Consider the following 27,353-nt stretch of genomic DNA (forward strand, 5'->3'; position numbering starts at 1 on the left):
TAGTTAAGAACTAAACAAGCTCTCACTTCAGGCCGAACGGTTATCTGAAACATGATTCATGATTCCAGCAAGCTCTTTATTTAGAGATTCATTTCACTTTTAACTTCCTCAGAGGGAGTTTCTGAGGAAAAATGTTGCTGTGTCAGAAGGCCTCTAAAAGTTCTTCCTTGCCCACTTTAGCTCAGGTTTTGGACCACATTTATGGACATATGGTAGCAGGCAATCACTTTAAGCCCGATAAAAGATTTGGATTGTTTGGTGTTGTCACACAAAAAAGTCTTTTTGATTTGTTTATAAAAAATGCTGTCTCACAGCTGCCGGACACTCTATAAGGCCTAGTTTAGAAAAGCAGCTTGAATCTGATTTTTCTGATTGCAATAAATCTACTTTTTAACGTGATTTTAGATCTGTTTTTAATTAAATTTTACAAATTATTTTGTGTGTATAACGGCTGGGAAGTGGCATAAATTTGGCTTAAAGTCTGCAAATTTGATTAAGCCTTATGCTGATTAAATGTATTGTACATCAGTGTACTGTAATGGCATAATGGCAACGATGGCCTTTGTTTGTGGCCACAGGAACACCAGTGAATCAATTAAAAACTTGTCTTTTATGCCTGCAACACTGAATATAGAGGCAATGGGGCAGAAACAGGAGGGCCATCTAGTTTCTAAATCTGTGAATATTAAGAGAGGAGACTGAGTTCAGGAGTTCTTTTAAGGTGTTAAATCTGAATAATTTAATAAAAAGTGCATAATGTGAATTCACAAGTTACTGAATGCAGGTCAGTTATGGTATGTGACACTTAGAACTGTCATCACTGGTGACCTCAGGTTGTTTTTTGTTAATGTAGTAAGTAGCTTCACTTTGAATCTCTCTGATGTGAGTAAAACTGACTTTAGTTGCTTGAAACTTGATTTACTGTTTATGTTCTTTGAGGTCTAGCCAGCACCACTGGCTGACTGAGCATTTTGAATGCCTGATAAAATAAAGGCATAGATACGTTTGCTTTTAGCCATGTAATTGAATAGATAAATAAGTTATTTTTACACCAGTTTGACTGAGTGTAGATAAATGTCTTTGTCTTTGTCTAATGATATTTTTTATTATAATAATGCCAAAATTTGCACATTTCCAGTATAAATACAGCTGCAGAATCAACAAAGAACAACTTAAATTTTGTAAGACTGTTTTTTTTTTTTCAAACTCTCATTTGTAAAAATACATTATGCCTAAAGTTGGTAAAACACTACGATTTAAATGCCAAATTTCCAATTTATCCATTAAATCTTAACATTAGAATGTTGTGCATCTGTTTTGTCATGTCAGTGTATCTCCTCGAGCATATCCACATTGTATTGGGTGTATGGATATTTTAAACATGAGGCATGAGGACAAAGTTGAGCAAACTTAAGATAATCATCAGTTGGCCTTTGTTGTTGCTGGTTAATTCTTATTATTATATATTATTGGAGTGTCTGGGCCCTTAAATGTTGTGTGGTTACTTTTCTCATCAGAAATGGCTCTCTGTGTAGTTGATTGGTTATTGTTCTTTTTTTATTTACCCTGTTAATAAGTTTAGTCTGTTCTATGCTTTTTTCGTGATAATCATAGATTAGAATGCCTTTTAAAAGATAATGATTAAGTGGGCAGAGAAAAAGAATGCACTTTTCCTCACTAGTGATGTTTTTTGAAATCATTAGTGATATCTACATGTGAATCAGTGTGTTTTACATGCTGGCATGCTGGCATTTTTCATTTTATAAAGACAGTGTGTGTTACAATAAAGAGAGCAAGGTGGAGATTTGGGATTTTAGATCTTTTACTGTTTAGGGACCACAGTTTAGGCTGAGCTGGCGTTCCTTATGTGCAAATATTCTTAAAAAGGTTAAACAAAAGAAAATGCTGGCAAGCCTCTTCACGCTCAGCGTTTCATGTAAGTCCACTCAGCACGTTACCTATTTATATAAGAGCCCATACACAGAAAAGATACGTAATCGGACAAGAAAAAGCCAGCTCTGCAAACATTTTGGCTTAAAAGGTATGAGGCAACTTATCATGAGGCAATTGCCTCATAATAAACCATGTGAGAATGTTCTCACCCCTTATTGGACAGACCTGTCTGTGTCCAGAAAAAGAGTTAAATACAGGATATTCTGCATTAATGCATAAGCAGTCTATACAATTTAGCATGGAGCAATGGCAGATAGGGCATTTGTAACTGGCAGGTTAAACTTCACTTTAAAAGCCATTTAGGTCAAATGTGTGGAAGTACACCTGCTAAATATTTCAGATCAAGGTCTGTTCATGTTTTTGCCACAAGTGAAACGCTCCAGAGTTAGTTGGCTCTTAACATAGTTGTTGTGCTCTGCACAGAAATCTGCACGCAAAAATCTGATGTGTTAATACTGATGGATATGCAAATAGAGAGAGATAAATAAAGATCAAATTTAAGTTACTCAAAGGTTGTCTTGCCCTTGGCTTGGCTGCACTCATTTTTCATAAGATAAGACATAGTTTGCTGTCTGTTTTTACTGTGGACCATTCCCTTGCTCTTCCTCAAATTAATTTTGCAAAGCTTCTTGTAGAAAGCTATCCTAGTGGACACTACAGAGGGGTACCAATTCTATATTAATGTTATTGGATTTGTAATAGGATGCCATTAAAAAAAAAATCCTATGTGTAATGTGTAGGTGTCGCAATAATTTTTTGTTCTATGTACTGTATTTCAAAGTAAACCTGTGGGATTTTCATAGCAGCATGTCCAGCAAGCAAGTGCCTTGACAGCTAGAGGGTGGCACTGGACAATAGGTGGGTGTCTGTGGCGTCTTGCTACACTGCTTTCATGCAGATGACGACAGAAGCAGTTGGTGCTCCATTCTGTTCTGCTTTGACATGACTTTGTTGCCAGACGTCATAGCAGAGCTGGCGACTGCAGGCGAACCTAAAGCCACAGTGACCTGCTCTCCCCGCTGTTGAGGATATCTCTGCCTAATGAGGATGAGCCATTATCCACTCAGCAACAGCGCTCGGCTCCTTCCTGCTGCAGTCAGGTACCTTCAGCACGCTGATCTGAGATCAGATGATTATTCCGCGGCCATGCAGCAATATCTGTAGTAATCTAGTTTTGGCTAGCAAGAAATTGGCCCTGGATCAGCAGGGGGATTGGGGGAAAAAAAAAAACGAATGCCGGTGTTTCAGACCCCTCTACCCTTCGGGAGCTCGTTAGAGGCTGTCTGTTATTGCAGCCCCTCTTCATCGCCCCTTTCCTGCGCACTTTAGGGTGGCTCCGGCCTCCACGGGGAGCGCGTAAATAAACACATTTGTCACTTCTCTTCTCAAAGCAAATTGCATCGCGGGCCTTAATTATACAGCAAGGCTCCTCTGCCTGCTTTATAATGCAGATGAGGCTGCCGAGACGCCATGCTTTGGCAGCGTTTGAGTGATTCTTTTTTTTTCCCTTTTCTTTTTTTTCTTCCCATGAAGGAGAACAGAGACATAGGAGGATGCTGCTTTTCTGTTGGGAGTTTTCTTCTTTTTTATAATTTTTTTTTGTTGTCAGTGTAAATGAATATTTCTGGAAGCTCAAAACAGAACAGAACTTGTTTGTTTTTATAGTTTAACCCAAGCAATCAAGCCAGAATAGGCCGGGTTCATTAGTTCAGCCATTGTCAGCGTTAACTGACCATGGCGGCTCTTTAAAAACAGCCGTATTTTTCTTTCTGTTTAAGCGCGGACCATTTCTTTCATAGCCTCAACTGTCCCACTTTTTCTGGCATCAGAAGAAGGTACACTCGTTTCCCCACACAACCTCAAGGACGTTATTCACCATTATGCACCAGGTACAAAAAGCTGCAGCTACCTTTACATGGTAGATCTTGTTTGAGTAGACTTGTCGTCCCCCTAGCACACCTGTTTATCTTTGATTCGCACTGATGCTTCAGACTCTTCACCTGTTCACCTTTTCTCCACCCCGCTCCCCACCCCCGCCATCCATTCAGCTCAGCTGTTCCTATCTGTGGCAGGCTTTTGGCATGTTGCCAGCTTGAAAGGCTGCTTAGCGGTTAAGCTCATTCCTTATTAACCATCACTAGGCTACGTGTAATTAAGTGCCTAAAGCTGGAAGTCAGGAAGTACTTTACTAGCCTAATGAGACTGAGCCTGCAGTTGCCTGCTTAAAGACGTGTTCGTTGGCGCAGCACAGTCGGTGGAGGTTGCAGAACTGGTTCCAGATCCGTATGAAAGGGGAGGCGAGATTGTGGAATTGTGGGCGAGCCTTTCTGTGGACAAATCCTTGGCACGAGAGCTTGGTGAGGTGATGCAGATCTGTCTGTCATAGTCTCAGCAAAGCAGACCTGCTTGATGGTGTGTGCTGCAGATTGAGTGCGCGTTTTTTGCAGTGTATGTGCTAGGTTGATAATGAATGAATATTCTTGTTTTGAATGAATGCTCAATCTAGTATGCAGTCAGTTACTATGAATTGTGAGTGCCAAATGCTTCAATAATCTTCCAGACATGTTTGTACATGAATTAAAGTGCAGTGATTCCTACTTGTAGATGTAGCTTAATGTATGAAAGTGTAAAACAGTTTGACAAGCTCTGACATGGGTCCGATACAGTAGGACTAGTGCAAGTTATAGTTCTATTCCCCCCCATATGTGTTAGTTAAGAAGTAGGGCAGCAAGGCTTGAACTTGGCACCATGATGCATATCATGATACAGAGGTTACTATTCTTTATGTCCCAGTATATTGTAAAAGTCTAAGCGAGGAAATATATTGCGATTGTTTTAGTGAAGTTTTTGACATCCTGTCTTAGTATAAACATGACTTTTTATATTGGTGTTAAAACTGTGATTTAGTGGCCAGTTTTAAACTCAAAACTAAATTTAAGGCTTAACATGTAAAACAATAAAAAAAAACAGTACTGTGCAGTACTGATGTGCACCTACCCAAAGATGCAGACTGCAGCAGGTACACATTTTGCAGTTTAACTGTTACGTGAACACAAAAGCACCAATATGCCGTAGACTCTGTTTTAAATCGATGCAGAAGTATAACTCGGCCTACACTTTTGACATGTTCAGTATGTTTTCACACATGCAACACACGCACTCCCAAAAATGCAGACGTCGTTCAATTCACCATGTCTTCAGGAATTTAAATATCTTTGAAATGTTTGTTTACTTTCAGTCATTTTAAAACAAAAGATTATATTTACCATACCAATACTTCTAAACCACAAGTTCATGCATACCATACTTATCCAACAGCTTATTGTTTTAGGCAATTGTGAAATTACCATATTTATCCTAATAGTGCAAATTGTATGATCAGCATACTGTGTCTGTTATGAATATGCATATTGTTGCATTTCTATATTTACTATAGCAATACCGTGCACATTTTAATAGCTTGTGGCTTAGGGTTTCTGGATACCCATATAGTGTGTATTACACACCCAAACACATTACAGCTTAAATATGGATACAAGTACCGTGGCACCATTCCCAAATGGTTACCAAAGCAATTTTATTATGAGAAAATGCTGTTCAAGCTAAATCTAAAAGGACAGTTTTCTCCCTTTCCATATTGACAAGGAATGACTCATTTGTGCAGTCACGAATACAGGCAGTTTTATGTAATGTGATTGCTAACAACCCAAAAGTGTCAGCAGTTTTAACTTTGTTGCACACTAATAAGCATTATTCTACGTAGGTATTATATATGTAAATTCTCATTAGATCATTTTAGACCCTGTTTACACCACTTTTTTCCGACCGACACCACATTTTCAAATATCTGCCTACACAGCGTACCTATGCTAACTATAACTAAACTACTAAATAGGTGCCTAGAACAAATACACAGAATTTTCTGATCATCAATAAAAGACAACAGTTAGCATTGTGAAGTTATCCAGTGCAATGAATTATCAGATTCACTCTGACACTTTGAGCAGGCTAAAATGGTTACAGATTTTGCAACAAGAATTTCTGCTACGGCTCGTTTAAACGAGAAACAATTTCACACTGCTATGACATGCTATATTTTGGCAAAACAGATACTTCATGTAAGTCCAGTCTTGGCACCGTTACCGATATTAGTGTAACTCTAGCTTACAACTGGTCAGTGCTTTTAAAACAGATACAAATCTGATTCTTTAAACCACCTCAGGAGGGGATTTTAGACACATTTGAGTTGACTCTTTATTTGGCAACCAAAAGTCCTTCTAGTACAATTGGAACTCCTGTAATAATTGCTGCAAAGTTGGATTGCAGCCTGACTAACCAGAGATGCATTTATCTGCCAGAAGTGAATGCATGTGGTTAAATCTTACCTGAATATAATTTAGATACAATTCACATAAAGTGACCAGGTGTAAATTGGGTCAAATACAGGATATATTACTATAAAATGTATTGTTTGGAACCAAGTTAGGCAAGCTGAAATAGTTGTGGCCCTTGAACATGACCCTTAACTGTTGTCTTGCTGCTACAATTTGGGGTGTAATCCTTACTAGGGGTGTGCCAAATCGTATCATGCACAATAATTTTGGCAACATTTTTAAAAATCATGAACGATATTATACCCTGAAATATCATGCCATATCACTCACCCCTCAAAATCACATCAGGGTACTACCTTTTTTAGCAAAAGAAAAATTCACAATGTTCTCATTTCCTATTTTATATCTACTAGAGACCAGTATAATTTATTTTACATTAATTCAGGATATATGGAGATGTCTGAAGTGCATTATTTGTATCATGACATTCTGGATCATTGACTTAAGTTACGTTGCGTATTTGATCTTTTTTTTTTGTTTTTATATCTCAATTAGGGGTGTGCCATATCATATCCTATTCAATAATATAAAATTTAATTCACATTTTGTTGCAGTAGTGTATTCTTGAAATATTTTTTGTCATATTACCAAGAGTATAGTTATTGCAAAAATACCTTGAAATATTGTGGTATTATTTTATGATTATTATCCTTACCGGGGGAAAATATTTTTTATAAGTTTTATAATTTTTAAACACTGTATGTACTTGGGTATAATGATTATATCGGAATGTGATCAATCAGGCACGTAGAAATGTGTGAACACAACATTACACGTTTAAAATGGGTACTAATCCAATCAAACCACTTCAAGAGCTATTCTGAGATGCAGTGTAAATGTATACATGTCTTGGAGTCACGTATACATTTACACTGTATCTCAGAACATATCTCAGAAGAATAGATTCTTGGAGACATGTATATATTTACACTGCATCTCAGAATACCTCTTGAAGTGGTTTGATTGGATTAGTACCCATTTTAAAAACTGTTGTTCATCAAGCTAAGTTGCACAGCAATCAGATTTCAGTCTGACTAACCAACCAGTGTAAATACGATCCATATGCAGAAATGTGAAGATACTTTGGGTTCATTGTTTCAGGTACAATGTTTGTTAGCTTGTATTTAAAGCCACCTTTTGAGTCGTCAGCTTTGCAGTTGCAAGTACGGGTAGCCATCCTTTCCTCAACATTGTCACCCATAGTAACGTATGTGAGCGTATGGTACAGACGGGCAGATAGTGATTGGGTTTACAAATTCTAGAACAGCCGTCTAATGGTGTTTGTTTTTTTCAGTCTTTTTTAAACAAGGTCAGTTTACTATGTCACTGCAACTACACTGATTTAAAGCATACAATCAGGTGCTGCGAGTGCCCGCTCCAGATGTGAGTGTTTTTATGGTAGAATAAGGACACTAGCTGCACTGAGTGTGCACTCCTTATTATTCAAATGCATCATGGACTGAAGAAGGTGGATGAATACCGTTGGCGCACTCTGTCCCTGACAGACTCTCCCTCAGTGGCAGTCCAACACACACACACACACACACACACACACACACACACACACACACACACACACGCACACACACACCAGCCAAGTGTGTGTTAGAGCGAGCCCCCATGTTTCCCCCTCCACTTGTCATCTGTCTCTCAGGTCCACAGGGCCAGCTGATTGGCTAATAAGGGAGGGGCCCACATTAGCTCTCTCATGCCGCAGCCGTCCTGCGGGGCTTTGCGATTGGCTTAGATGAGGATGACCTCACTACAGCCAGCTGTTGATTTGGCTGAGCGTGCGCGTGTATGCGAGGGAGAGGGAGAGAGGCAGGGCTGGTTGTTCGTGGCGATGGGTTGGGGCAGGTACGCGAGCGGTCGTCTGCCAGACAGAGCTGAGGTGAGCTGCGCTCCGTTCGATGCTGCCGACGGCGCTATGGAGACTAACGATGTAAGCTGAAGAGCAGATGAGGCTCGCTGCGAGGCAGGTGTGTGAGTGTGTGCGCGATAGTGTGTGTATGTGTGTGTGCATGCGTGAGGGCGAGCGTGCGTGCGAGAGAGCATGGGTGCGTTAGAAGTGTCCCATCATAAAAAGTGTAGGTGATAGATCTGTGTATTTTCTTGGTTTAAGATGAGACTTACTTTTTAGATCACTTATTCATTCAGGTTGTACCTGATTTGACTGTGTTTAGAAGATAAATGTTGTTTTGGAAAGTTTAAAATAGACACTTTGTCATGTTCCATTGTCTTATTTTGCTGTTTTAAATGCTATAGATTTGATTGCACAATGTTAAGAACTGTAATTTTAGCCGTGTAATTTAGTAAGAGTTTTTTCCGCAGAATTAAGTGAGCGCACTCCGATCTCACCGGAGTTGAACAAAAGCCAGAGTCTTAATCCGTATAAGGTAATGCTGTCTGGAACATGAAGTAATGTCTGTCTGCATGACGGCGCTTTTAGAAGAGCTTTGATTATCCAGTGTTACTCTAATATTTGCGACTGTCAATCTCTTAACAAAGATTGCACAAGTGAATCCTCAAAGAAGTCAAAAAGAACACAACTTGTTCCTCAGTTCACAGCTTGTGCACTATATTTCATTTTTCTGTGAAAAGTGCCTAAGGACACTATTAGCAGACAGCATTGTGTTCATGTGAGTGTGTGTTCCACCGTGTCACGCTCTAAATTGCGGTGCGTGGCTGCAGGCTCTTGGAAGAGTATAACTAAAATGATGAGGAAGAAGGGAGGAGAAGCCATTTCAAGAAAAATGATGACAGAATATATCATGAGCATAAACTTGTATAAAAGCTCATTTAGAGAGAATATTTTAAGCCTGTTTAATGCGTTATGAGTCATTTTCGTCTTGTGTGCATTGGTCAATTTGAGAATTCGCAGTTGCGCAATTAAAAAAAAGAGCTTTTGCTGTTTTGTCTTGGAGAAATAACATTGAGATCATCTTCTCCAGGTATTAATATGCCAGCTGAAGTAGCTAATTGTCTATTTATTATTATTATACCCTCATAGTCTACTGATTGTGAACGTGGACTTGAGAGATGTGCATGCTGGCGGCAATCTGTTCTAATCAATACGCCAGTAACTTATGCTTTGCACAACATCAGTATATGAACTTTTGAATTCTGTTTGTTAAATAGTAACAGGTGCAGGGGTTCTTCAGGATATTACCGTCTATAATGTATATAGAATATATCTGCTGCATAATCAAAACCAAAATCTCAAAAAAATTGCAACGTTGTGTAAGTTGACTGTCAGTGGAAGCAAGTGTTATTCCAGGTAATTTTGTAAATTTAACCACAAATTGTGAATATTGAATAGAATTTTTGTATGACCTCAACACTATATTGTCTTTTTTTCGGTTGGACAGAAAAAAAACTTCTTTGAAGTGCTTAATTATTTATTTAAATTCTTTATGAATCATTTTTATTGATCCACTCATCATGAAATTTGGCCGCTGTGTAAAGACCAACTGTCAGATTTACAAGGTATATTATTAAAAAAAAAAAAAAAAATAGAGATTTAGTGTTTTTATTAGACAGCGACAATTGAATTTTGGCCTTTGAGCTCTGTTTTTTTTTAGTTTCTCTGTCTGTCAGTACGATTTTTAAAAGCGGCACATCTTTAAGCTAGTGCGATTATGGTGATTTGACTAAATTAACAGATGAGATTATGCTGATTTAAAAATTCTAGCTGTTGTAATGAGTGAAATCGTATATATGTGATAACTGCCCTCTTGTGGCTTGAAAAGGAATTGCTAGTGCAGTGTTTTGTTGAAATCTAAATTTATCTGTCAGCTTTTTTTCGTTTTATTAGTGGGTGAAAAATGATTTCAGCTTTCATGCAGCACTAAAGTACATGATGTGTTGCGTATCTGATGTAAGTAACAGTAATGTATTGTTCAGTCCTATCCTGTATAAAGATTTTCAGATTCTCATTTTTAACTTTGTGCGAGAAACTAGCTACTGGTCTTTTCTTTGTCTTGTTTTGGCAGTATTTTGGAAAAAAAAGTGACATTGCCCTGTTTTATTGTTCTGCAAGAATTCTTGCCACATTTCTCCTTAAGTTACTTATTTAACATCTCATGATTTTAATAATGCATTTAGTGTGTCAGGAATTGGAGCAGAAAACACATAGTAAGTACATTTAAGTATGTCATGGACAGTAAGAACAGTGCACATATACACGCTGTGATGTCTATACTTAAATTATATATTGTGCATCACTAATTTATTGAATGCTGTTCCGATTTTTTGTAATTAAACAAAGTATTTTTTAAGAATATTGTCAATATCTTCAGTGTGTGAAAAATACTGACCAGCTGACCATTTTATTGCAACCAGTGTAATTAGTTCTGAATAAAAATATCTAAGTTTCATGTAGTATTTGAATTGCAGTTATGAGGAATCTACAATTCTACTGGTGCATTTGTTCTATGTAATTGTATAAATGTTGTGAAAAATATTTTGATTTTTAAACATTTTCTCAACATATTGCCTGCCCCAATAAATTTCTATCTATATGTAATTTCAACTCTGAACAGTATATTGAATGCATCAGATTCTAATACATCCAATTCTAAGCATATCTCTTACAAGAATCAGCTAATTCCAGTTAATTCATTTAATTCATTTAATAACAGTAGGCATCTATACATGCAGATAACATATAGGGGGGCATTAGAATCAGTCAAGTGGGACCCCTAAGGTTTTGTTCCGACAGTGACTGTACACCCACACATGCGCCCGATTAGAGCTGAGTAGTTGCTGTAATGGCTTTTATAATGCTTGCGTTTTGCATATTAGACACACCGCAGTATGTCTGTCTTGTAATGACTGACTGTGTATCAGCTGTATGTTAATATTTTAGTAGCTGAATATCAGGGATTTATCATCTTTTTTTTTATGCACCATTTTTTTATTTTTTTGTTCCTCCTTTATTAAAGCACCCAGTCAGCTGCAGCACGGCTGTTTGAAAGCGCAGGTGTCTGGATGGGTGTGTTGGAGTAAAAGCTTGAGCCGGGGGCTCGTTTTTGAAGTGGAGATTCCAAGTTTCGGCCCCGTTCTCGCATCAAACCGCCTGAAAAGTCAGGTCTTTTGGGGAGAAATGTTGAGCAGGGTGGATCTGCCTGGAGGAAGAAAAAAGGGGAGAGAAACAGAGCGAGAGAAACAAAGGAAGGCTGGGATTGAAGGGGTATTTTGCGGTTTGTGGCTGTTCTGGTGATGATGCGGTTCATCGTTTGTTGTACATACTTCTAAGAGTTTTTTTGCACTTGAAAGCCTGTACAGTAGAGTTCATCTGGGGGGCGAGCTGCGAGCGCCACCCCTCCGCTCCCTTCTCCCCTCTTAACGGTGGTAATTCTGCTTGAGTGGAGCACTTAGCGTCGACGTGTGATTAGCACACGGCACTAGCGGCTAGCCCTCTGACCCAGCTGCCTGGTTCTGTAAAACTAGCGAGCGAGCAAGCGAGGGAGAGGAGAATAAAAGAACGGTGAAGGTGAAAGAGGTACAGAGAGAGAAGGGAAATAATGGACAGTTTAAAGAGAGGCTTTAGTGTGTGAGTGATGGCTGTAGGGGATTTTGCACCTTCATCCATACACCACATGCACAGCTACTGTGGGATAAAACACACACACACAGACCCAGTGGCAAAATTGACAGGGATCTGACAGCCAGACTGTGAGCCTGAATGCCAACACGGCTTCTCTAAGAGAATGTGTGTGTGTGTGTGTTTGTGAGAGGAAGGCCAAGGTGCCAGCACCTGCTTCTGTCATTGACACCACCTGTGTTACTGTCACCGAGTGTGTGTGGTGCTAATCTCCTGAATCCTGATCAGCCCTCTTTGTGTGTGAGCCGCTGTGGTGGAGTTAGAGGAGGGTAAATTGAACTAGCCTTGAATATTTGTTTGAATATAAGTATATGTTTAATCATATCTTGTATACCTTTGTCCAAAACTAAAAAAAGCAGCTGCCTTAGTTAGTGCCTTGCTGTCGCTCACTAATTGTGCTTATAAAATGTGCTTTAAAAAAAAAAAATGGAATTGATTCTTGCGTAGATTTTTGCCGTGCAAAGCTCTGCCGCAAGCTTGGTGATAAATAGAGTCTGCTGCAGCAGATATACAGGGTTATATAAAGTTCAGATGTTTTCATCTATTGTGCATCGGCAGAGAATCGGCATGGAATCGCGGGTGAAGGGCTAAAAGATAAATCGTTATCATTTTTATCATTATGTCAATAGGGATTATCACAATGAAACACAAGCGATTGATTTAACATTGCGAATAATAGCGAACTTGGAATGTATTGCTCCCACGCAGCAACAGGGGGAGCTCTTCACAATGCACACTGTGTTCACGTGGCAGAATAAAGCTGAAGGTAGAGCGAGGTAGAGGTATAGCCACTAATTTAAACTAATTTAAAATCTTCATTTAATGTGCTTTCCATAGATATCAATAGATATCGAGATATCAAACTGTGTTATTGCACATTATTATTTTTTTTTTTGTCCAAATGGACAAAACGTAACTATTACTTTTACTATTTTTCAATATAAAGAGCTGTACAAAGCCAGTCAAAAAACCAACTCACAACCTATTAAGAAAGGTTTACTATGGAAGCAGTTGTCTGTCCAGGTTGAGCTTCCAGGTTTGTTACCAGCGTTTAAACTAGAACTAGCTAAAAATAGAGGTAGCCTCTGAGCTCCACAGTGCAGTCCACAGTGCAGTCCTGTCGGAATGGACTTTATTTCAAAATGGAAACATAACCATGACTGCTGGGTATCTAGTGCTAAAAGCTGTTACAGCTGTTGCTGTTGGACTTTTAGTTTTGGTTAAATGTGCCCTGCACTTGTTGCCATTTTGTAAGGTTAGTGGTGTTTGTTAGCTCTGCTGTGTTGATGGGCTGATATTTACTTAGTGTTTGGGTTGAAAGATGCACTCTGATTAGGGGTATCCGGTTAGTGTTAATTGCTTTTCTCTGCTTTCTCTGTGTGGTGCGCTACTTTCACCTTTTACAAATACGTTTGAGTAAGAAATGTAAAAAAAAAAAAAAAGCCAGACTGAGCTGATTCTATGTTACGTTACACTTTACCCTAAAATAATTTCACACGGCAGACTCTAAACTTTACTGTTACGTTCTCAGAACCCTCCTCCCTGCTGTGACTTTTAACGTGCTCTAATTAACTGTGTTCATTTTGTGTGCACTTCCACAACAAAATCAGAAATTCAGTGTTATTTAGGTGTCCTTCAGGAGTAGTCCATTCCCAAATTACAAATCTTAGCCCAAGGGCATAATGTAGCAGTTCTTACATAATGCTGCTTTAAAATATGCCTGGATCAAGCCAGATACATCACTTATATTATCTTATGTTTTTTAGCAATGGTGATATAAATATTATACGATATGATGAGACCTTAAAAAGTATGTTTAAAAACGACGAATATTTAACACTATAAATAAACCATATGGTATAGCTAAATAGTAAATGGCTAGTTGTGTGTTTAAGTAAGCATTTTATTGACTGGGATTTTAAAAAGTACCCTACACTGGATTGTGTTTTTTGAGATAGTAAAATAAAATCAGGCTCCTTCAATCTCTTTAATGTTTTTATGACATAATTTATGCCATACTAAACGCCATTTTGTCATACACCACCTGTGTTCAGTACAACCCATATAAACATATAAAAATGTTTCTGAACAGACAGCAGTTAACTAGCATGTTTAATTCATGCTCAGCTCCATCCAAATAACTGAAGTGTTTAGTGTTTCATGAAACGGCTTGTTTAGAATTTTGAATCTTAATGGATTAGCATTTTATATATAGCTTAAATTAATATGAATTTAATATAAGAAAAACATTATCCTAACTAAATACTTTGTGCTTTAATACGGGTCTGAATGAAGTAACTTAAATTAATTCATACATGTATATTGTGAATATTATTTATAATTTGTGTATGTGTATAGTGTAATATAGCGTACACTGATATCTGATTATCGTATTGACATATTGTGCAGCCTTTGTCTAGCCTATAAGCTTGTGTGTGTATATGTGTGTGTGTGTTTCTGGTATTGTTGACTGGATTATAGAGCTGGGTTTGAGTCCACTTGACCTCCTCCTCTCTGAGGACGGGTGCCAGGGCTGTGGGATGCCAGGTTGGGGCGGGTTGCCAGGTTTGTGGGTGCCAGCTTGGCAAGAGCTGAAGCCAGTGGGCATTGGGAGGGATTATTGTTGCCCTGCCAGAGACAGCAATATGCCAATCTCTCTCTCTCTCTCTCTCTCTCTCTCTCTCTCTCTCTCTCTCTTACTTTCGCTCTTGCGGACTATCTATTCATCATCCAGCTATCTGTCCTATCTTTTAGTTTGTGTTCGTGACTTTCATTCTATAGCCATCTTCTTTCTTTATTTATTTATTTTATTGCACGTTTACTTCTGTTTTTTCTCTTTTTACACATTTTATTTTTCACTTGTCTTTGATTTGTAGTTTTCTTACTTTCATTCAGCAGTATTCTCTCTCTTTTTCTGCTATCTGTTGGACTCCCTTTTTTTTTATTCCAGTTTGTCTTTCTTTTGTTCTCTGTAGTGCAGTAATGTCTCTCACTGTGCATTTTAATGCAGGGCAGGGATTTTGTTGGACTTTTGTTTTGACGCATGCTCTTGCTCTCTCTCTCTCTCTCTCTCTCTCTCTCTCTCTCTCTCTCTCACTGTCTCTACAGTTACTTCTTATGATGAATATCCATATTCCTACATTCATATTCATGCAGACAGCACTTTGTTTTTCATCTCAGTTTTTGTCAGTTTTCTGAAAGAGGGAGGCACAGATTTTGCATCTACCTCCCAAAAGACACTAAACCTTTCATTCATTTTAATATCACGTATACACACACAAGCGCACACCCACCCACGCGCACACACACACACACACACACACACACACACACACACACACACACACACACACACACACACACTTATTTTTGGCCATCGTCACTGAATCCCCTTGGAATCCCCTCAGATGACAGGGCTGTCTCTGACCCCTGGCCCTTGTCTTTATATGTGTGTCCTGTCAGGTGTGTGAGGGCGATGCGGAGTGCGGGTGGTTGGGTGACCCGACCCCAGCGCTGGTGAAGGAGTCATGGGACTGCAGCCTGTCGTCATCGAAGCGTCCTCCGAGTGTCCCGTGCCCCAGAGCCCTTCACCCCCCTGCGTTACCATCCTTCCGCCCGACACAGCCGGTAAACAGCTTTCTTTCTGCAGCTCAGTCAGCGCTACTCTAAAGTTCTCACGTTTTTACCATAATACAAATAAATGTTACATGGATATATCAATTATGTAATTACTCTACATACACAAGAGATTTCTAATTTGGTCAAAACTTTTTTTGGTCAAAACTACAAAACTATTTAATTTGGTACCTTAATCATTTCGATTGAGTTCAACAACTGTGCAAATTGATGTTTAACATTTTCCTTTTGTGACCACTAGGGGTGTAACGATGCATGGCAGTGGGAAAATTTTACAATGTGCATTACAGGAAAAGATGATGCCACATTCTGTTTATATGAAATCTCATGAATTGGATTGTTTGAACTAGGGGTCAGTGATATGACCCTAAAATAATATGATTATATTTCACAGTAGTTTCACGATAATGATACTCTTGGCGATATGATTGAATAAAACAATTATTTCAAGAATACACTACTGCAGCAAAATGAAAATTACAATTTATTTTTGCATATGATATAATATATTTAAAAAAAAAATACAAGAATTTAATCAGATTTGAAACAGAAATCAATGATCCAGAATGTCAAGATACTTATAATATATTTAAAATATCTCCATATATCCAGGACTAAAGTAAAATAAATAATACTGGACAGATATGATCTTTCTCTAGTAGATATATAATAGGAAATGAGAACAGTGTGATTTATTTTCTTTTGCTAAAAACATCAAGAAAAGTAGTACCCTGATATGATGATAAGGGGTGGGTGATATGGCACAATAATTTCAGGGTATAATATCGTTCATCGTTAAAAAGTATTGTCAATATTATTGCGTATGATACGATATGGCACAAATTCTGCTAGTGCAGACTGGTGAACCAAGAGGCATAAGCAAATGGGGCGGAGGACATGCTAGTCATTTTAGATCAAAGCCAATCACACAACTGCTTTTTGATGTCAGTCACTTTTTATTTAGCCAACCAACAGCCAGAATTAGCTGTTCATTTTTTGTTGCAGCTTCTTAAACTCTTACATGGATTTGTTATGGAGCTTACAATTAAATCACAATAGTTAATAATTAATAGTTCTTATACAGATGTCTATACATGAAGCATTTTACATAAGGTGCATTTGACGTTATTTATAAACTTTAGAAATAAATAAAATGTGTCCCAAATCAGGGAAAAAAAGAAAATCGTTAATTGAACCGTGAGTAGAGTGCATCGGTACACCCCTAGTGACCATTGACCCATTAACATTGCTCCCCGATGATTGCCAGTTTTAGTGATTTTTAAAATCAGACTCTCAGCTCTCAATTACAACCTTCAGATTAGTGCAGTGTAATGCTATTGAATACCATTATGTCTGACATGGGAAAATTAATGTTGCCAATTCTCTCTCTCTGTCTCGCTCTCTCTCTCTGCAGCATGTGTATGTGTTAGGCGCTAGCTCTGATGAGAATGACTGAGGCTGTGTTTGAGGAGAGAAACTGTGACAGGATGAAAGTCTTCGAGAGTGACAGCCCTCACCCCGACGCCCCACCCAAACTGCACAGCCCACAGCATGCGCACGAGAACCATACTGCACACACCCACCACACAGAAGAGCACACACCTAATGAGTGTGTGAAAGAACAGAGTGGCTCAGATCTTAATAACCAAACACAGGTGAGTGATGTAGCTATATTACTGTAGATAAATGATTCTACCCTCAGTGATATAATATATATATATATATACATATTATCTGTGGTTATGATAGAAGAAAAATTGAATAGTGATAATATGATTGGTGGGAGAATGGAAGGGCTGTATGCTTCAAAAGCTGCGTGAAGGAAATTGCATTTTGAAGCTATTATGAAACAGAATTGAGGTCAAGCAGTGAGACTAATTAATTGCTTATAATGAGCGGATAATAGAGAAATCGTCTGACGTGCCTAATTTGCCCAGGGTTCTTTCTGTTTTATACGCACAGAAATGTGTCATATAACCAGCAGTTTCTTACCTGATTCTGCACACCATTCTGCATAAAATGCATCATATTGAACTACAGAGCTTAAGCATGGCTCCAGAAATCCAGTAAAAAAAAAACAAACTCACACACATTTGTAGAGAAAGTGTAAAACTAACACACTTTATGGAGGAAGCAGAGTATAGGCTTTTAACCACACTAACAAGATATCCCTCTTGTGAGTACCCATCAATCATCCCAGCACAGTGATTAACAGAACACAGAAGAGCTTACAAACAATACTAACTTATGACACAGAACGTCAAACTACCAAAAGTACAGCGATAGGAGTTGGAAAGCTAAAGGAATCACAATTAAATGTATTAATATAATATAAAGCACAATTTTTCAGTTGTTTCCACTTTGTGCTCCATGGTATGGTCTTTTAGCTGGAACTCTCAAACGCTCAAAAAGTGAATTTTATTTCTTTCTAAAAGGGAATTCAAATCTTTTACAGAAGCACAGCACGATACAGAATTATCAAGTTTATCTGGAAAGGTTAATGTGAAATGCAGCCCCACGCTCAAATTGTATTGGTGGTTTTTGATTGGTTTCAGCCCCAAAAACTCAGATTGGTCCACTCCTATTCCAGGGGATAAATTATGATGTTCAATATCCTGAGAGCAATGGTCAGGAAAACGATTTTGTAACATCCATCAAGTGGATCGGCCTGGCCATCAGAAACCTGATTAACCCCCATTTTCAGTCCCTGATAAGGCAGAGATGCAGAGGGAGCCAACAGCAGGCAAATCCTGGCCAGGTTGCTGCATTATTGGCTCTGGCCTGGGGCGAGAGAGAGAGAGAGCGAGAGAAAGGCCGGATAATCTCGAGCTGAAATCCTGCAGGCTTATCTGCAAACTTCCTGTATGTGTCTTCCACCCCGAGGGACTACACAGGGGCAAGAAGTGTGTATCGGTGTGTGTGTGTGTATGTGCGTGTCAGTGTGTGTCACTGTCACTCCAAGTCACGAGATGGGAGCGTCAGAGGTGTGTGTGTGCATGTGTGTGTTGGGGGAAGTGATTGGGGTGGTGGGGAAAGGGGGAGGGGAGGGGTGACTTTGCCACCATCTGCCGCTGGCGCCATCGTAGAGGAAGAGAGCCAGGTGCAGTCAGGCGCAGTGTTGCTGACTTCATATGTCCCTCTCTCGCGCTCTCTCTCACTGTCTCTCTTTCTCTCTCGGTTGCCCAATTAGCTGCTTCAGTGATGGACCCACATTGCACACCTTCTGTCACAGGATGCAACCTACTTGGTGTAAAACTACAGTACCTTTCACAGCATGCGCTTGTACAAAGGTTGACTACAAGTTAGAAATGGGTCTCTGTTCTGGAGCGTGCTTGTTGAATAAATTGATCAATATGTTTTTCTAAATTAGTCGATTTGAAGTAAGCTTAAACAGCGAATCATCGCCATCCCCAGTCATGTATTGTTTTGGACATGCCTGCGATGCATGTCTAAAGATCACTATATATTAATTTTCATAAAACTACATAATTTATGTGTCTGCAGTAGGTACTACTACCACTAAGCTATTGATATTTTTTCAGTTCTGACAAATTCCTGGTCTGGAATAGTGTGGTTGTGCAATATTATTATTATTATTATTATTATTATAGTATTCATGCAGTAAGCATACAAACAAAACAAATTGGCCAAAACACTAGCATAGGAATGCACTAAAATGTGTCTGTAAACTTTTAACCCAAAAGTTCAAATCTCTGTATAGGTCACATTTATCAACTGTTTTCAAATGCAGTGGCAATTAATTAATGATTGATTTAGCATTAACAAACCCAAAGTGTGCAGAACAGGGCCACCCCACCACAATTGCGGCAAGATCCACAGCAAGATCCCCAGCTAGCACCGTGCTAGCTAGCTAGCTAACATTTTAGCGTTAGCAGCGAGTTAGCTATCTACATAACTGAGGACAGAACTTGGGTTAGCAGAGAGCTAGCTAACATAGTAACATAAAACATAAGCAGTGAGAGAACTAATGTTGACAGCGAGCTAGGTAACATACTAACATTAGCAACGAGTTAGCTCACATACTAACATTAGCAACAAGTTAGCTCACATACTAACGTTGGCAGCGAGTTAGCTCACATACTAACGTTAGCAGTGAGGTAGCTAACTACATTACTGGGGGGAGAACTAAGGTTAACATTGAGCTAGCTAACATACTAACGTTAGCAGTGAGGTAGCTAACTACATTACTGGGGGGAGAACTAAGGTTAACATTGAGCTAGCTAACATACTAACGTTAGCAATGAGGTAGCTAGCTAACTTGCTGTTAAGGTTAACAGCAAGTTAGCTCACATACTATCGTTAGCAGCGAGTTAACGGAGAGCTAGCTAACATAGTAAAATTAGCGGCAAGCTGGCAACGTTACCAAGAGTGAAGAAAGAGAGAACGAAGCATGGCAATGGCGAAGCATGGCGATTTAGCTACGTTAAGTTTTGATTTTCAACAAATTATTTTCTACCTAAGAAATTATGACTACATTTTTGGGTCTTTAATCATATTTATTGGTGTTTCAAAAAGGCTGCTAGCCCATATCTGCATAACTTTATGTAGTGAACTGGTGCAAACGCCTCTGTTCAAAATTATAAGCGGTATAAACACAAACATGTTCTTGATGAAGATTCCAGCCCAAATAAGGACAGTTGAGCTTGTGCCCACTGTTAGAACATTGTACAGGCCACTGATCAAGCCTGTCCTGATCTGAACAGGTGTGCAGGGAAGAGAAACACTGAACCGTGCACTGGGCGTTACTGAGCTCTGCACTGCTTCCAGGATTGGTAGCAGAGAGCACCATGATGCCACGCCGCTGAGCTGTGTGATCCAGAGCTTGACCCTAGCGGCACTAACCGCTGACCCCTGCAGGCTGCTTTACAGAGCCAGATCATATAATTTACGGTCACCTACTGTTGGTGCCTGGGTTAACCCAGCGAACATAATGGAACAGACTGCCGGAAAACCTTCTGCCCCTCTCTGGCTTCCTGCCGGGAGGACGCGGGCTGAACTGTGGAATAAGACTGTTGGACACAGCGATGGTACTGCAGGCACAGTGCTGTGTGTTGCTGTGACTAGAGTATAGTGTAGTTAGGAGATACGTAGAGGAGCGCATTATGGTGGTGTAAAAGGCTGTGGATGCTTGATTTACTAGTAGTGCCCTGCAGTTCATGACCCAGGCTTCTGGTGGAGCTCTGTTGTGGATCCCAGTGGGCAGTCAAACGACCAGGGCTTTAGAGGTTGGCGTGGGTGGTATGAACCTAAGAGTGTTATTATTTTATGTTGCATATTATTTTGATATAGTCACAGTAAATAAAACAAAGCAACTGAACTTGGTAATAGAACATTTTTTCTGCCTGTTTACATGGGCTTGCCTGCTCTTTCCTTACCTTGAAAGATAATAGGAAAATATAACACTCAAAAAAAAAAAAAAAATCAGGGAGTGCATTTTGCAATTGTACATTATTTAAGTGAGATACAATTATTTATATTAAATGTATGAATTTATAATAGTGTTTATCAGGAACTTCTAGAATTGACACCTTGTTGAATGAGTGGAAACCCATACAAGTGTGATCACTCCAGTGCAAATAGTCACTGGTGAACAAATTTGGGTATTACATTATTACATTATTATTATTATTATATAATAGAGAGAGAGAGAGAGAGAGAGAGATAAAGAGATAGAGAGAGATTTTTTTTCTTCTGTAAATTGGCAGTTTTGGGTATTCGTGATAATTGTAGTGGCTGAGTACTTAATACTTTTTCTGTAGATGCTAGAGTACTATAATGTGAGAGATTGACGCTCTTATTCTGCGGTTGTGCTGAAGGTACACCAGTGCAAGTGTCTTTTCTTATATCACAACTTTAAAAGTGTATTATTGTGATTATACCACAGTTCTGTAATCGTTGTTTGATAGATTTTAAGATTTTTTGCTTTCGTTTGGGTTTTAGTTTCATATGTGGTGGGTAAAAAAAAACATACCTAACAAAATATAGTACATTCCTTAACATTTTAATTATGTATCATCAAGCTTGGGACTTGGCAGTGGATTTTTTTTTTTTTTTGTCTTTTTTGATGTCGTTGCTAAGTTTGTATGTATGTGGCTTGTAATACTTGAAAAGCTTCCTTCAAAGTGCCATTATTATTAATGCCACTCCTAGAATATCTCTTTTTAGGAGTTGGAGACAACTGTTCTCTTAGTAACACAGTGCAAAGCAAATTGTAATGTTTACTGTTATCAATTGCATCTACAAAAATTTAATTTCAGAACCCAAAATTTCTCACACTTGGTGATCTGTTTTATTATTATATGTGGAAAAAACCCAGCATAAAGGATTTCATTCCTCCCTTGATGTTAAATTGGTTCTTTAGGCAAGGATGTCTGTTTTGTCTGATTTTTTTACTTTTTAGCAATGTGTCCATATAAATTCTACATCACATCATACAGCACACAACTCCTGTATTTCTGTATTTTCTGTGTTGTACTTCCCAGACTGTCCTCCTGTTGTGTCTGTTTCTGTTACCATAAAACAGTCCTTCACTGCTTCTTTGTGTCTCGCTGCTTTCCATCCTGCAGCCGCCGCACTCCGCAGCGCAGCCGATGAGACGCTCTAAGGTACCGTATCATTCCGTATACCCTCTTCAGCATGACCGCATGCCCAGTGTGGCGCCATTCCATCAGTGGCAGTTTCCATTTGCCTGCTGATCCGAGGCCAGTTCTTGCTGTGCGGAACAAGATTGAGAGGGTTGATCCTCGAGCAGCATGATTGGACAGGTTCTATGTTCAGGCCATAGATAGACGATAAATGATCTTCAGTGTCGAGAGTTTGCTTTGGAGCTGGGGGACTAATGAAGCTCAATCAGGCATGAAAAAGTAATGTAATTTTGTTTCTTAAATTTTATTTGTTGTGATGACCGTCCACATTGCTGTCTGGAAGTGATCAGATTGGATCCGATTTGCTTGTCTTGACATCATAAATTAATCTACATGGGTTGCTACGAGTGGTTAGGAGTTTGTTATCAGTAAATAACCGCTCTTCTTGCTTGGACTTCCACACTTCTAGCTCTCCAGATTTGATGAGGTTGGTGGTTTTTGCATTCTAAGTGATGCAAAAGCAGACATCCCAAGTAAAAATTGATTTTAGGGAGGTACCCCGGACCTGCACTTGGACAAATCTCATCCAGGAGGGGAAAAAAACATTGCCCACCCACACTAATAATGGATTGGCTGACTCAGAACTTCTTTGCAGGGAAAAGGTCGATCAGAACCCTCTTTGTTTTGCATGTGCTTTATAAATATGCACATGAGGAGAGCATGAGGGGGAAAAAGATGGTGTGAGCAATTGTGTTCACTCTTCAGCCACTCGTTCTAGATTCTGGCAGATTTTATCTGACTTGCAGGCATCAGGGAGCCGTTATTGATATGCGACAGGCTTCCGCAAATTTTGGGAGACTTGGGAAGTCTGCAAAAGTAAAAATGTTAAAATCAGATTCTGAAGCGCATCTGTACAAATCTAATAATCATTCCCTTTCAAACCAGCTCCAATTTGATGCAGGTGCTGGCTGTCCAAAATGTCAATCTATTTGGATACAATCTAGATATGCCCGAAAAAAAAACTGATTTGAGGTGGCAATATGAACATAGCCTAATTATGTCTATTTTAGGTCTAACTTTGTCCCAAACTATAAAATCAAGCCTTTTTTGACCGTTTACACCTCGGCCACTTGATCTGTATTAAGTATAAGTATTAAATCTGGATAAGGCCACATAAAAGCCACATAAAAATGCACACAAAAAAAACATGTAAATGTCTAAGTATACCCGAAACTCATTTAAAAAGGATTAAAATCTGATCACTCAAACAAACTTCTTCAGAAAGGTGGTCTGAGCTGCATTTAAACAATGTGAAATAACCAATCAAACACATCTGTCTCTGCAAGACGTATATGACAACCTAAACTCTTATTTTACTCAGCTGATTTGCATATTTTGTCCCACACAGCAATCGGATTTCAGTTTATCTAACATGAGGTGCATTGTATGAGGGTACAATACAGATTGTAGTCACATGAAGGCCCAAACCCATGTCACCCCTTGGCCCTACCACTTAATCCTACCCCTCTCTCTTGCAAGTTCACATCTAGGGGCAGGGGGTCTCAATTCTTGCTAGGCTGTAGAGGTAGAAGGAAGTGTTGGAGCTACATGACCCTTCAAACAGAGGGCTATAAGAATCAGTGGCAAGATGGCAGCACAAGCGACCAAAGAAACTTAAAAAATTAAGAGACATACTATATTACCGTAGTTTAATGTGTAGTTTTAAGTTTTTTTTTGGCCATTTTCTTCATAACGAGCATAAAGAAAAGGCTAGTAGTTAGTCTTAGCTAGCTAACTTTCCAGTTCCACCTTAAATGGTGCAACAGATGGCATATACTGCATCATTTAAGGTAGTATTAAAAAATAAATAAATAAAATAAAATGGAAAATTTTAATAAAAGCTAATGAAGCTAATTTTAGCTCCCTATCACAGAGGAATTAAGGAATGGACATAAATATTTAATTGCTGCACAACCTGCCCAAGACATACAGTGCTCTAACGTTAACTAGTTACGCAGCAGCAGTTAGGTTGCTGAACTTTAGCACTTCACTGCTGTAGCTGTATGTATCTGTATCCAGTGCGTAAAGATTTGTCCCAATTTTTAGGGTGAAGATTTCACTCCTTCCACTTATTACTCTGTTACACTCTAAAACAAGGTGTAAGGGGTACAAAAGTGAAATGGAATTGGGCCAAAGTGAGCAAGTCTAAAACATGGTCTTTTTGAAATAACTTGTGGCATGAGATCCCAGTCTTTTTACACAAAGCTTCTATTAATCCTGTAGCTCCAGTTCACCTGGTCCAGCACATTTCAGGTGAGGGAACTGTTGGGTAAATGTTACTTTTTACTAAACCACTGTGTTTTTAGAGCCCCATTTCCCTCAGCCTGTTGACCAGAGGTTATTCGCTCCCAGTACCGGAGGGCTCCGACACCAGCACTCACTAGGGCTTTTCTCCGCTCTAACAGCTTGTCAAGCGTTTCGTGAGCCGAGGCGGGCGCGCTGTGGCAGAGAAAACGCTAAGCATTGAAGTGCAGCGGACTTTAAAGGCTGCGAATAAAAGAACGCCGCTCTACTCGTTTGCAGGAGAGTGCAGGAGAGGCCTGCAGCACTTGGTGGAAAATGTCCTCTCGAGTATTAAAAAAGAAAGCAATGATTTGGTGAATTACCTTCCTAAGTGTGTTTTAATGGCGCCGTAATGAAGGCAAAGCGTAAAAATTCTTTTGGGGATTTTTCTGTAACGGTGCATACTTTCAGGAAAACATCTCCGCCAAGAGCTTCGTGTTTTCCTTTTGGCCGTCGTTTTGCATCGTTGCCGTGCATCTTGGATGGAAGCATGTTTGTGTGTGTGGGTTGTTTTGTTGTTTGTCCCATTCTGTACAGTTTTCTTTCTTCAAAAAGAGTCTTGTACCTTTTCATGCATTTGTAGACTTATATTTTACACTTTTACTAATAGTTTTTGAGTTTTTAGAATGGCTTTTAAAACAGTTGAAGCTGCAAATGTGGAAACTGCAGTCAAATTGGATATTTCTTTCTTTCTTTCTTTCTTTGATTTTCTGTCTTTCTTTTTCTTTCTTTGTCTTTCTGTCTTTCTTTCTGTTTCTTTCTTTTTTTTGTCTTTGTCTTTGTCATTCTTTCTTTCTGTCTTTCTTTCTTGTGTTTCTGTCGTTCTTTCTCTTTCTATCTGTCGTTCTCTTTTTTCTGTCTTCCTGTCATTCTTTTTCTTTTTCTCTCTCACTCTATCGCGTGCTCTTTCTTTCTGCCGTTCTTCCTTTTTTTTCTTTCTCTCTCTTGCTCTTGTTCTTTCGGTCTGTCTTTTTTCTTCTTTTTTTCTCTCTTTCTGTCTGTCTGTCTGTCTCTTTCTTTCTTTCTTTCTTGTGCCTCGCTTTATATCTGTCGTCCTCTTTTTCTGTCTTTCTATCATTCTTTTTCTTTCCCTCTTTTTCTTTCTTTCTCTCTCTCTCTCGCTCTCTCGCTCTCTTTCTGTCTCTGTCTTCTTTTTTTCTCTTTTTTATTTCTGTCTTTCTTTCTTGTCTCTCTGTCTTTCTCTGTCGTTCTCTTTTTCTGTCTTTCTGTCCTTCTTTTTCTTTCTTTCTTTCTTTCTTTCTTTCTTTCTTTCTTTCTTTCTCTCTCGGTCTCTCTCGTGCTCCTTCCTGTCCGTCCGTCTGTCTGTCTTTTTTTCTTTCTTTCTTTCTTTCTTTCTTATGTCTCTCTGTCTTTCTCTCTTTCTATCTGTCGTTCTCTTTTTCTCTTATCAGTATCAGATAATCTGCAGCTCTACTAGGTTCATCAGGCATCTCAGATTTGTTTGCCCTAATGTGACAAATATCTGATTTTTATTTTTTTTCCCCCAGGGCTGCATGAACATGCTAAATTCATTCACTTTCATTTGGGGTTCAGTCTGACCCCGACATATTTAGACTGCCGGCATCAGACGTGTGAGATTTGTTTCTCTGCCCACATTGTTGTTTATTTAGCTAAGTGATTTAGATTGGTTTTGCATGTCCTGATACCAAAAACCTCTCTTTATGTGTTGTCGTTACATTTTGTGCTTCAGCTGCACTGTTGGATCCTTGTGTTTCAGTAAATGAGGGGAACAATTATTAAAGAGCAACAACTAACAGAGCTTAAACTAATTTAGCCCACAGCTTTATCATACACTGCTTTAACTGGTCAGCAGACAGGTGATAAATCTCATGAAATAAGATCTGATTGTTCACATTCATGACTCATGGTTTGGTCTGAGTTTACAGTACCGGCGGCTGTAGCTGTTTTTTGGTTCTTTTAGGGTCTTTTTGGTTCTTTTAACGTTCCAAAGCTCTGAAAATCCATCCGTGTAATAGTTTTTCTCCGTATGCATGTGAGGTGAATGAGCGTGTAGGATTGTGCATCACGTGTTTCAGCTTTTGTTCAGCCATCTTGCATCTTGCTGTTTTTTTTTTGTTTTTTTTTGCATCTGCACGCCTGTCGTCATCTTTATTAGTAACCATGGTTACTCTCCTCCAGTCTACCGCAAAAGTAAAATTAGTCCGGAGTTTGGCGGTGTGTGAAGAGTCGTCTCCGCCCACGATCGCAGAGCCGCTGCCACCGCCGCACCAACACCAGGTAAACGCTCAGTGTGTGTATGAACCTGTGTTTGTGTGTGTGTGTATGTGTGTGTGTATGATTCGCTCACACATGCAGTCAGCCCAGATTTACCGCACTTGCGTCAAAAGCCTCTCAGCAGCACAGCTGTAGCTCTCCAGAGTCACACTTCCACAGCATCAGCAGTACAGCCAGTAATTGAGCTCCATGTGTGGTAGGGTTGTGTTGGGTGTGTGTGTGTGCACACTGTATGTGTGTGTGTCCTTCTTTTATTTTTTTATTTTTCCCCTGCTTATAAAGATATTTGTGTGTTAAATGGACATGTTTGATGCACTTTTTTTCTATATGTGTGTGTTTGTGTGTGTGGTAGTGTGTTTAATATATATGTGTGTGTGTGTGTGTGTGTGGGGAGTCTGTTTGTCCCAAGTGCAGTATTACTCGCATCCATCATCTCTATAAAATGTAATTTTCCTGTGTCAGCAGCAGAGCTCTGCGGATTGATATAATTGGCCACTTTCACTCAAACCCCATTTCTGCCCTATTTATTAAGTTATCCTGCAGCTCAGAGGCGCACTCCGA

At 39.2% G+C, this 27,353-nt stretch overlaps 1 protein-coding gene across 10 annotated transcripts in view; it reads left to right on the forward strand.

Moving 5' to 3' along the window:
• Window positions 1-27,353, forward strand: part of LOC103025331 (R3H domain-containing protein 1) — a 75,609-nt gene that overhangs the window by 2,395 nt on the left and 45,861 nt on the right. For 5 of the 10 annotated variants that reach the window (XM_007257067.4, XM_007257068.4, XM_007257069.4 and 2 more), the window contains exons 2-5: window positions 15,415-15,579; window positions 17,003-17,243; window positions 22,176-22,214; window positions 26,697-26,795. In XM_007257067.4, the coding sequence (XP_007257129.3) occupies window positions 17,031-17,243; window positions 22,176-22,214; window positions 26,697-26,795 (351 nt within the window). In that variant the 5' untranslated portion in view covers window positions 15,415-15,579; window positions 17,003-17,030. Of the gene's footprint in view, window positions 1-8,154; window positions 8,327-15,414; window positions 15,580-17,002; window positions 17,244-22,175; window positions 22,215-26,696; window positions 26,796-27,353 lie in introns of those variants that run through there. The other 5 variants (XM_015607814.3, XM_015607812.3, XM_015607813.3 and 2 more) reach the window with 5 other exon arrangements.

Source organism: Astyanax mexicanus, chromosome 23, assembly GCF_023375975.1.
Source record: "Astyanax mexicanus isolate ESR-SI-001 chromosome 23, AstMex3_surface, whole genome shotgun sequence".
Taxonomy (NCBI): Eukaryota; Metazoa; Chordata; class Actinopteri; order Characiformes; family Acestrorhamphidae; genus Astyanax; species Astyanax mexicanus.